The following is a 12,051-nucleotide window of genomic DNA, read 5'->3' on the forward strand; positions in this document are numbered from 1 at the left end:
TGAACACTTTACCTCCCTGCAGCAGCCGTGGTCCAAATAATCATCTAAGCTGAGCTTGATCACCGCTGTGGGCACAGGCAGGCAAAGGACTTTATGAAGAAAGGCACCAGGAATCCTGGGTGATCAAGCTGAAATGGCATTCTGCTAAGGAAGTGTGGCAAAGGGACTGAACAATTCTCATTTTAGACTGTGAAGGACAGTTTTTAAACCGTATCTCAAGTATCAAAACTAAAGAAATGGATGTTGAGGATCATCTCTTATGGGTAGCAATCGGTTAAAATTCACAACATTGCTGTGGTCCCTTTTTGTTATTTTGTGATTTTAGCCAAGTAGAATTGTGGGCCCAAAGAGAAAGAAGGTTGGAGAGCAGTGGAAACTGACTGTCGGCCTCCATTCCCACCGCCCCCCCCCCCCCGTGGGTCTTATTTAATGCTTTCTGGCCAGTGATTTCTTTATTCTTCGTTAAGCAGCTGTTTTTCTAGAAAGCCACTGTCAGAAAGAGAGACTACACAGGAGCTGCTCTCCCGCGACTAAACAAAAAAGAAAAACCCGATCCTGTCCTTTGTGAGCTGAGGATAGTTTTAATAGTTGTGAAGCTGGCATCCTGGTGGGAGCCACGTGCCCTACAGCGTGAAGTGGAAATGGTCCCATGGCTATGGGCCAGCTGTCCTCAAAACAGTTGACAGTGTGCTGAAAGCAAAGACTCAGTGCAGACAGGCTGGTGACGTGGGGTTCGAGAATGGAAGATGAACTGGACTGCCCAAGACATGGTGTCTGCTGCATACTCTGACCCAAAGTCTCTCCTCGCCCATTATTAGTGCATCAGGAATACTCAGACAAGTAGCTGAATGTGAAGCCACAGAACCTTTCACAGACATGTTGAGAACTGCCCTAATGTCCACTCAAAGGACTGGGCAGAGAAGAAAACAGTCTTAGGGCCAGTATCCCAGCCATACCTACTCCCGCAGTGACCTTGTCTCCTTGCTGCATAACCCAGTGTGGTCTTTTTTATCTTCCTCAACCTAATAAAGTACTCACCACACAGGTAAGTTTGGCCAAGGACACCAAATCTTGTTGGCAAAGCTTTGAGTCTCCACTGAAGACTTTGGGGCCCAAAGTGTGTCTGGGACCCCAGTTAAGTCACAACAACCCCCTGGCAGCACTGGTCAGAGAACACAGGCACAGAGCACAGCCTGCTGCAAATACCTAGCAAGTCACTATGGAGTACTCCCCTCCCCCTGCCCCTCTGCCCAAGAAAGAAGGAAAAAACAAAGAGAAGGTGGGTGGGGGATGCCCCACACAAAATAAGATGGTGAAGATGTTGCCAGTGTCTGAGGAGCCTCAGGATGCCTCACTCTGGGTCCTCCAGGATAGCCAGGAGCTGCACATGTAATCAGTGAGTTTTGCCTGCCCATCGTCCCTAGGCGGACTCTGTCAGCACCACGCAGAACTTTCTGCAGTGATAGAAATGTTTACGCCTGTGTTGTCCAAATACAGAAGCCAGTAGTAGCCACAAATAGCCCTTGAGCAGTTGGAATGTGGCTAGTGTGAGGAACTACACTTCAGTTTTTTGTTTGTTTTAATTAAAAAATATTTTCTTTCCATTCAGGGCCTGCATACTAACACACCTCATGCAGAGAGGAAACCAGGATGGAGATTTTCCTAAAAAGCATTTGTCTAGGAGCCTTGATGACTCTGATTGAGGTGTTTCTGTCCTGTCCCCTCAGCTAAATACAGAAATGTGCACATCCTTTCTCTAGAGGAAATAACTACATGTGAAGGACTTTAAAATGTAACAGAACAAGGCCGAGCATGGTGGGGCACACTGGTAATCCCAGGGGCTCGGGACGTCTCAGGCAAGAGAATCTCAAGTTCAGAGCAACTTAGCAAGTTCAGTGAGACCCTGTCTCTAAGCAAAACACAAAGAAAAAGGGGAAGGGCTGGGGATGTGGCTCAGTGGTTAAGAGCCCCTGGGTTCAACCCCCAGTACCAAAAAAGTAACCAAACAAACAATAACTAAAAGTTATGTGGCCAACATTTTTTTCTTCCAACTCCCTAAATTTAGGGGCAGAAGGAGTTGCTGTTAGGTAATCATAGAACCTCCTCTATCAATCCTTCATTGAGTAGTTCTGGTATTTCAGGGCTGTAAGCAGTCCCAGAGTTCAGAGTTGTCTCTCTGGTTTCCTTCTGGTGATGAAAGGCCCTCCTGTGCCTCAGCCTTCTATTATGTCAAGAGGGGAAACGGCCAGAAAACCAAACCAAAATCAAGACACATCAGCTTCTAAAGAATTTCCATGTTTATTTTACACAGTTTTACCGTACACATCTCATGCCAACACACAGGAGGCAATATACAGACAAACGCACCAGCTTCTGCTCTCCAAAGTCACATGGCAATAAATAAGGATGGGTGGGTCCTTTTTTTTTTCTTTTTCTTTTTTATTTTTTCCAGGAAACGAGACTTCATTTCTTTTTAACTGTACAAAATTTACACTGCGAAGGATGAGGGCAACAATCCAGAGCTCAGGGACCTGGGGCTTTGAGGGCTGAATGTGCACTCGGAGCGGCTTCTGGGGTTCTGTGGCCCTGAACCTGCTCCTTAGGCTGAACACAGTCCTCAAGTGGGAAAGTACAATGTGATCCTTGTCTCTAGGTGAGCAACAGGTGAAAGTGGGGGTGTCCTTGCTCCGTCCACCTGTGCTCTGCCTCCCTAAGCAAAGGAATGCTTGGCGCACCTCCAAACCTGCAGCTGTCTCCTCACCAGAGCTAGCAGCATGAAACTGTGCTTTTAGTGTGGTCCTACCAAGCAGAGTGTGGATGGGATGACTTGGCTGAGCTCTCTCTTTTTGGCTCCAGTCACCGTGTTAGAGCAGTTGGAGCAACTACTGCCAAAAGGGCCAATTGACCAATCCGAGAAAAGAGAGAGCCAGTGATGTGCTTTTATTTAGCTTTCAGCATGCCCAGAGCCCTTCAGCAGCAGGCAATAAAACAAAACTCATTTCCGCTTAATTGAATTTCTCTTCATCTCATGGTTTCCAATTTTTAAAGTGCAATGTTTAAAAATGAGCCTCCTCGGGCTATCTGGGCCCTGCTGGCTGAAGAGGTGTGGCCATCGTTCCATGGCTGTAACCTGGGTGTCAGTGGGGCATGCCGGGAAGGCTGTGTGGTGGTCAGGGGGCAGGTAGTGGACTGTCACACAGCACACAGCCTTGGCTCATCAGAAGCCTCGAGCCACCTCCTACAAGGAGGCAGTGGGTTCAGATGAGCAGCTCTGAGCTCCAGATGGGGATGTCTTTTTCTACAGATTCCTTACATTTCTTGCAAAGTGAACTTAATGATGAAGATCTAATGGCCCCCAATTATCTTATCAGATTTTATGTTTTACAGTGGCACAAAAAGCCTTCAAGGACACTGCCAAATGCTTCTCTTAGGTCTTAATTTTGATCTTTTTCCCTGTTATTCACTATATTAATTTGCAGGAACAATATTATCAGTATGATAGTTGATGTTCTTCTTACATTATGCTCATAACTATCAGGGGAAGCAAGAAAGAGCAAGCATATAGACCAGAAAGAGTTGCCTGGGGATACACAGCAAGTCCTTGAAGAGCCAAGAACCCCACTTCCCAACAACAGGATTTACCCACGGTGAGCCCTTAGATTTGGTACTGCCTCCCTGATTTAATCACTTCTCAGCAAATACATTTTGCTTATCCAATTACCACTGGGAACTTGGGGGGTCAGTTATTAATTTACTCCAGTGTTCAGAAGCTTCCTGCTCTAAAGTCTGTTGGGTGGCACAGAGGATCATCTTTGTTAACTGCTCTCAAAGACAGGCCCAAATATTGCAAATGCCTCTAGAAGGTCTTGTGTCATTTCTTAAGTTCATCTGTGTCATTTAGCAAGGGGGGAGCAGTTGCCAGGTGGCACCAGATACTCCAGTAGTAGATGTGTGAGGAGTCTAATAGAGGAGTGCCTCTGGGGGCAGCTAAGTCTCAGAACACAGTGCTCACCAGTGACACTGGCCCATCGTCATGCAGCACAATTTGCATGGAGAGCCACTTAAAGTCTGAGACCGGTTGTGACTGTGCTTCTAAATAGGCACCCATGTTTGCTGCTCTCCAGGGAGGTGGCTCTGGGAATGCACCTTAAATACAGCTCTCTTGGACTTGTGGTCAGTGCTGTCTCAGGACCTCTTTTCCAGCACCTCTGAGCTACCACCAACATCACTGCACTACCCAGATTCCCTCAAGAGACCTCTCCGTGGGAGGACAGCCTCCTATACTTCTACCATTGAACTGGGAGTATGATTAACTCCTTTATAAAAATAAAACAGCTCAACCTAAATTGATCTTTTATAGTGCTATACAGAGGGCAGGACCCCCTTTAAAGATCCTGCTGTCCCACACTATACTCACCTCTGAACCCATGAGATATTAAGCTCAGTAGGGACCTGGCCGGGCAGCTTTCCACTGGCTTGCCACACAGCCTCTCGCCTGTGTATTTCGAGCGGCCTGCTGAGAAGCATGTATTCAGGAAGTTGGCCTCCAAACAGAAGGTTGTGATCTCCCTCTCTTCACATGCTTATTATCTTGCATTTGTGTCCATTCCCACCCCACCTTGTTGGGGACTTCCAATAGCATAGAATTGGATGGGCTTAACGTACCACTATCCACAAACATGGAGCCTCAAGAAAAGAGTCCATATTTGCAGACTCCCCAGGCAAAAATGAGGGCATTTGCAATCCACCAAAAAAAAAAAAAAAAAACAAGGGTATGCTACAAAACTGATCAGAGGATAGGTGGCCTGAAGGCTTCTTCAGGAATTCATTGACTGTGTCTCTTAAAGATACTTAATGGAACTTACTGCAGCCCTGGAACAGAGCTTTAAAAAGACACTTCCCTTAGTCTGCCTGCAGCATGCCTAAATCTCTGCAGTCTTCACAGGGTGATCAACCATCACAGAAGGAAGGGTCCTTCGGATCTTTGGCCCCATCACTTCATATGAAAGAAAGGCAAGGCCTTCGCATTCTTCCTACCCTGCCAATCTCATTTAAGAGAATGGGAGGCCAGAAGAAGCAAACCACAGTTTCCCAAGGGAGTGGAAATACATTGCAGCTGGCTAAATTCCCAGCTTACACATGGAGAGCATCCTGATGGCCAGAAGTGGGGTGCACAAGGTGGCAGTTTCAGCTTTGACCTTGCTGCAGGCTTAGTGACATGCTCTGCAAACCTGCAAGCAGGAAGTCCCTGCACTGCCACTAGCTGGGGAGCTCTGGCTTCTGAGCACAGGACAGGAGCCCAGGGCATGGCACCAGTCCAGCAAGCAACCCAGAGAAATGCAGCCCAAGGACCGCTTGAAACCTTTTAGACCCTAGAGTATTCCTCCCAACCAAGGTAAGCCAAAAAAGCATTGCTGTCTTCGGTGGAGTCAGCAAGCACAGCAGAGAAGGCTTTCATGTTTTAGCGGGAGGAGGGCAGACTTGCAAGCTCACCTAAACCAACGCCCCCAAGGCAAACTCCAAATTTCATTTCACCCCACAAGGAGACTGGCATCTGCCCATGTGGCTAAGCAGACTGCACAGTTGGAACCCAAATGCATCTCCAGGTGCTGTCACTGATTGTCACTCTGCTCTCTCCATGGTTAGCTTTGATCACTGTGTAGCCCGCAGCCTGTCTTGGGTAGTAACTGATACGAGCAAATCAAAAAAGGCACACTGTGCCAAGGGGACTCATCGGGCAGCTTGTGAAGGTCCAGGCCACTCAGCTCCAGCCTCAGAGTCACCTGCAATGAAAACCACTTCTTGCCGTGAGGGATTCAGTGGTCTAGATGGGATTTCTTAAAAACTAAAACCGTTGATTATTCTCTGGTTTGTACTTTCGCATAGGAAAGAAGTCATAATTTCACAGCAACAAAAAGGAAAGGAGAGGGGTGTGTTTTTAATATCAAATTGTGGCCATCAACGTGTTCACTGACCTTTAGAAACTGGCTATTTTATTTTGAAAATCAGGGTTCGATCAGCGAGGTCCAGAACCATCTCATTATACTCAAGGGCCTTGATGCTCTACCTCAGGAATCTCGGCTCTGGTGAGAGCCGGGGTCGGGGAGGCATTGTGTGAGACACACCGGTTGGAGCACAGTTCCCAGAGGCCCAGGTGGCCTGTCACAGTCACCTTGTGCTACCAAAGCACTGAGCAGCCAAAGCCACCAAGCAGGGCAGGCAGGGAGAGCGCCAGCAAGCCAGCACCTAGAGCTCCAGGCTGTCCCCCTGTGCCGTCTCAGCTGAGGCTGCTCTCCTGCCTCCTCCAAGAAAGCCGTGCCCTAGGGAGGCCGCACAGCCTGCTAGGACCCAGCAGAGCACTTCCATTGAAAATAATGGAAATTCACATTGGCGCACTTTTGATCCTTAAAAGGCAAGTCTCCTTTGATCCTTGAAGATATTCTCTCAAACCAGGAGGACAGGTAGGGTGGGGAGGAGAGAAGTTTAAAAAGCAGGATGATCCATTTCATCAAGCCAAGAGGCTGGGCTAGTTGGAAAGTCGGGGTAGCCTACACTGCTTCCTGTGGAGATGTCAGAGGTGGGTCCCCCAGCCATGGCTCTCAGCGTCTGGCTCACGCCCTGCCCTGCATGCGCAATGATGCCCAAATTACTGTCCACCGTGTAATCCAGCCCATTGAGCAAGGGAGCGTGGGATGGCAGGGACGATATGGAGGATGGAGACTGGGGGATTCCATAGGGACTCCCATCCCTCAAGTCCTGATAGGATTGTCCTGTCCCGTCCATGGAGAAGTTCCCATTCATTAACTGTCCACCTGTAACGTCCCCCACGTTGCCATAAATCCTATTGGTGTGGCCAAGTTCTGACAGAATTTGATCTTCTGTGGACAAAAGAATGGAGATTTATTGTCAGCTGCCAGGACTTCAGTGGTCTCTGCTCTTCACAACCTAGGAACCCATGACTGGGGAAGATACCCAAAGGCAGCAGCTGTCTCTCTGCCAAGCAAAGGTCAGACAGCAGCCAATCCACCTGGCCTCCAGGGACCAACCCAGGTCAAGGGGCAAAATAAGAAACACCTGCAGAGACCAATTCTCAGGTCCCAGAAGGCTGGACATATACTTGATGAGCTTGTTGGCCCCGTGTATCTGGTGTACTAAAATATTCAGGCAACACTCAGGAGTATGAACACCCCAGGGTTGGTGGGTGGTGTTATCACAAGTGACAAATATGTGCTGCCAAGATTTACTCTAAAAGCTTTCAATGAGAAAAGTGCTTAGTTTCATTGGCTGGGAAACAAGCAGGATAGAACAAAGCTGGGGACCTTGCTTAGACATGTGTACAAAATCCTTCTGGTCTACCCAGAAAGGAGGTTCAGTATCAAAGGACTTGGCTTCTCTCTATTCAATAAGCTCTTCACTGGGGGCAAAAATCATTTAAGGCCACTGGACCCTCTTGTCTCTTGAGCCATTTCATTAAGGGGATCTAGTGCAATCTTTATCACATGAAAGAATTCGTCTCTCCAACAGAGGCCAGAAATTTTAGCCTTAAGAAATAAAGGATTTTATAAATGCCCAGAGAGACTAATGCTATGTCAGTCTGGGACCCATCTGTACCCAACAGGAATGCTTTAACAATACTGAATTTCAAGCGTGGATCTCAACAGCTCAGATGAGATTAGGTGACTTTCCCAATCCTGCCAAGTAGACAGGTGAGAATGGGGTCCTGGGCCTTCTGACCTGTAGGTCTCAGCAGACCTCCCGGCTGAGCCTCAGTCCTCTCAGACACTGTGCTCCTCTAGGCCACTCATTCCACCCTCTGTCCCACAAACTTCTTCCACTTTCCCACCTGGGCTACACATCAATTCCTGTAAGAAGCCTCCCTACACTATTCAAAACCCATCCCCCAGAGACCTCCCATGCCACCCGTGGAAATGTGAAAGCAAGGGGCAAGGGAAGGCTGATGTCCTTCAAAGGGAGCAGGATGCAGAAGGCTCAGCTCCACTCTAAAATGGCCATGATTTGGCCCTTTGGCTATGGGAGCCACTGGCTCCTGTAGGGACAGTCACACCCTCCCTGAGTACAAGTGTGCTTAGCTTTCCCCTGGGCACGTCGACAGCTGGTGTGTTCACTGAGCCCAGTGACTGAGATGACATGCGGGGGCACTCCCCATTTATAGATGGGAATGCAGCAGCTCATGAAAAATGAGTTGCTCTAATAGAGCCACCCTGCAAGCTAGGCTTCTGATCAGTGTCCTTGCCGTCCCCAACAGAAGTCCTTCCCCATTTGCGGACTCGGTAACTGAGAGCAGGTAGGGTTATTTGTGAACAACCTGGGGATCCACTGTGTGCAGTAATTTGCAATTTTGCTGATGCCCCAATCCGAACAGAGCGCATGCTGCGAAGCTCGTGTGCCGGGTCGAGAGGAAGCAAGTGCCCCGCTCACATGCACTCACAGCAGTGATCTCCAGGAAGAGGCCTGATGAGCGTGCTTCCTGTCACCAGGATAGGAGGACGGGGTTCCTTTAGGGGACCATAGGAGGTGGCCAGTGTCCCCACAAAAGGGAGAGGTGCAGGAACAGGGTTGGGGCAAGCGCTGAGATGCAGCCCTCTGTTCACAGCTGGGTGGTCTGGTGAGGGCACCCCAGTCAGCAGGCAATGAGGGGGACCTCAGGGCCATGAGTAGGGCCTGGCTGCACCCCACGGACCTGTTCCTCTCCTTTTCTATTCCCTGTCCCGTCCTGAAGGGCCCTAGCACCTTCCCCACCCTTTACTGAGGTCTTGGGAGGGAGTTGCCAAGGCCTGAAGAAAGAGCCACCTGTGAGCCAGGGCCTACTGTTCCCCAGGGGCCTTCCCTAGGACCTCGGCCTCGCCCACCCCACCCCCCCCCCGCCCCCAGCCCTGCTCACCTCGGAAGCTCAGCTCACTGTCACTAACCCCACAGTCCTCTGCCGAGCTCTCTTTCTCCTGCTTGCTGCCTCCCCGGCTCCTCTTGACGCTCTTATAGAACTGTCCCCAGCGATGCCGCCCTGCGTCCTTCTTCAAGCGTTTCTCCTTGGCCCTCCTGTTCTGAAACCAAACCTGCCACAAAGCACAAGGGACTCAGGGGGAGTGCGCCATCAGCCCAAAGCCTCCAGGACCCAAACGCAGGTGGCTGGAGACAGACTAAAGCCTATTCTCCTGCCCCTGCTCTCTCCAGCCTGGGCCTCTGAACTCTGCCTGAGATTCTGGCTAACACCCCCAGGGACACGGGGTCACTGCCCTGAGCCCAACTGCCCATGGGGATGGTGATGTCACACCAGTTCCTGGCTCTGGACACCACACTCTGTCCCTCCCTGCCAGAGGCCCAGATCCCCAGAGGGCAAAGGAGGGCTGGCCTCTAACCTGAACAACCCTCATGTCCAGGCCTGTCTCCGAGGACAGCTGCTCCCTCACGTGGCGCGCGGGTTTCGGGGAGTTCTTGTAGGCATTCTTTAGTGTCTCCAGCTGCTTGGCTGTGATGGTGGTCCGTGGCCGCTTAGCTCCAGCCTCGGAGTCATCTGCAATGAAAACCACCCCTTACTGGATCAGCAGGTTGGAAGCAGCTGGGCCTCCTCCTTCCTTCCCCCCAGGCAGTAGAACACTTGCTCCATGTAGGGCTGGGGAAGAGGGCGAGCATCACCATGGCGTGGTCCCCACCCCTGCAGCCTCCACAGCACTGAAAGTGAGGTGCACTGCCCCCAAGTCCCTGGCCTCTGGCTCCCCTCCAGAGCCTCCGTCTCCCCTGGTCCCACCTCATGGCCTCTGCCATGGCCTCCCTGGGCTCCCAACTGGGGACAGCCTGCACCTCACTCGCCGTCCAAGCAGTGTTTATGATCTACGGGTCAGAACCCACTAGTGGCTTATAAAGTCAATCTAGTCAATCAAAACTAAAAGAGGAAACAGGATGAACAGACAGAGCAGTGTTTCATGAAACTTGTTCACTTTCCCTGTTTGAATGTGCGCCCTGAGTTGAAATTGAAGTGAGCTTCTCACAGTGGATCTTAGTCAACATTTTTTGAAAAGCACTGAATTCCGGAGTGTTCCAGGTAACGCACTGGTCAACACAGAGTGTTTGATGGGTTTTGAACAGAAGAACCTCGAGTCTCTGTTAGCTAAAGGCTGGTTTGTTCCATTCCCAGTCAGGCACAGAGAGGCAGCTGGTGTGCTCAGTACCACACAGTCGTGCAAACAGCTTGCTGCCTCACCTGGGACTTGGGCACATTTCTCCCCCTCTGCACAGTGGCCCTGGAGGACACTAAGAATAAAGACCACTGGTTCTCTGTGCCCCTCACATGTATACTTCAGAGCCTCTGTTACATTCCTGTCCTCTTCCCTGCCTCTTCTCCTTTAAGAACATTCAAGAAAAACCTCTTAGGAACAACAATAATAGGCAACACTTATTAAGCACCTTCTGTGTGCCTGGTTCACTACAAGCTTTATAGGCAGTCAGTCCCCACAATTCTAAAAGGTTGTCCAAGTAGAAGACCTAGGTGTGGCCTTCTTGGCCCTGGGCAACTGACTTGGGCAAGCAGCCTCACCGTCTGAAGCTTGGGGAGCAACACCTGCCCTTGGGGAGCCATGCGTTCTAGGGGGTTAAGCAGTGGCGCAGCTGGGGCCACAATACACACACACACACATACACACACAGCAGAGGGTAGAAGCCCAGTGTCCTCTCTCCTCCTTGGGCTGTTTCCCAGCATAAGCTACTGTCATCCCAGAACCATCCCAGATCCACTCTCACCCATCTCCCTCCCTGGAGTCCAGGACCCAAGGCAGGGGTGCAGGACAGAGCCCCCACGCTTAGAGAGTAAGGCCAACACAGACAACCTCCACAATTTGTGAAATTCTAGAGTTCAGCATGACGTTGTTTGATGCAAACTTGAATTATGCAGATATGAAATGGTGTACTTTTAAAATATGAATAGAGTCTTCATGGATAAACTTTTAAATAATAAAACTATGAAAACTATGTGAGCCGGGATGGTGGCAAATGCCTCTATATAGGACTAGATATAGTCCCAGCTACTGAGGGCTGAGCGGGAGGCTAGCATGGGCCCAGGAGTTCAAGATCAGCCTGGGCAACACAGTGAGAGCCCGTCTCAAAGAAAGAAAAAAGAGTTTAAGTCGGGGGGAATCGCTTAATTTCAAAACAGCCTTTCCTAGTGAATTAGAAATCATTTCACCACAGCAGACGGCAGCACCCCTGGGGTTTACCTGTCACCCGGGTTGGTGGCCTTTGGTGGCGCACCATTGCTGTGTGTTCAGGGCTTTCTTCTTGTGATTACGGGGACTATTATGCTGTTATTTTAACATTCACTGTTATTATAATTTAAAATCTTTTTTATATCCTATAACAATGTCATCCAAGTATTCATTAAGTAGTGGCGGCAGTGCTCGTGCTGAAAAATGTACCCGAAAATCAATAACTTTGGTGCGGAAGTTAAATGTGATAAAATGCTATCAGGAAGGCCAAGGGACACCACGATACCCCCGGCTGTTAATTTAGGAGAGAGCCTTGGGCACGGTACTAAAGGTAATGCTGAGAAAATAAAAAGTAACATTAAGGCGGAGATCTCCTTCACAGGCTGTGGATCTGTATGCTGGCAGGGGCCCCTCCCCCCAGGTTTGCATTAATTCCTAGGGGAAAATTAGTCTCAATGTACGTTAGCGTTGAATTATGCAGGGTCTCCTAGAACTTATCCCTGATATAAAATGAGCCCTCATTATTTTGAAAATGCAGATATCCAAGGAGATGGAACAAATGAACAAAATCATTCATACTAAGGTGCAAATAGCTGATATATTAGATCCTTTGTTTAGCTCAAGGGAGGAAATTATAAGCCTAAAAGAAGACTTAGGGAGATAAGGAGAAATCACAACACATTCAAAGGCAGACAAATGTCCTCTGCTGCACCAAGGACCACCCGGCTATCCCAGGATGGAGCGGCTCCGCCTCCCTGACAGCCAGAGGACACCTGGGGAACAGGGCAGAGGTGCCTTCAGCTGCCTAAAACATGCCACGCCTACCTGTCTGCAT

General features: G+C 49.6%; 1 protein-coding gene across 1 annotated transcript in view; it reads right to left on the reverse strand.

The window, feature by feature from the left end:
* Positions 1-6,357: 6,357 nt before the first annotated feature.
* Lhx4 (LIM homeobox 4) overlaps positions 6,358-12,051 on the reverse strand; it is a 37,437-nt gene continuing 31,743 nt past the window's right edge. Inside the window, exons 4-6 of the mRNA XM_046430266.2 lie at positions 9,378-9,532; positions 8,903-9,074; positions 6,358-6,878 (exon numbers count right to left, since the gene is read on the reverse strand). Coding sequence (XP_046286222.1) covers positions 6,484-6,878; positions 8,903-9,074; positions 9,378-9,532 — 722 coding nt within the window. The 3' untranslated portion in view covers positions 6,358-6,483. The remainder of the gene's footprint in view (positions 6,879-8,902; positions 9,075-9,377; positions 9,533-12,051) is intronic.

This window comes from Marmota monax, unplaced genomic scaffold (assembly GCF_021218885.2).
Source record: "Marmota monax isolate L192 unplaced genomic scaffold, Marmota_monax_Labrador192_F-V1.1 WCK01_AAM20220418_F8-fsc00055, whole genome shotgun sequence".
NCBI lineage: Eukaryota > Metazoa > Chordata > Mammalia > Rodentia > Sciuridae > Marmota > Marmota monax.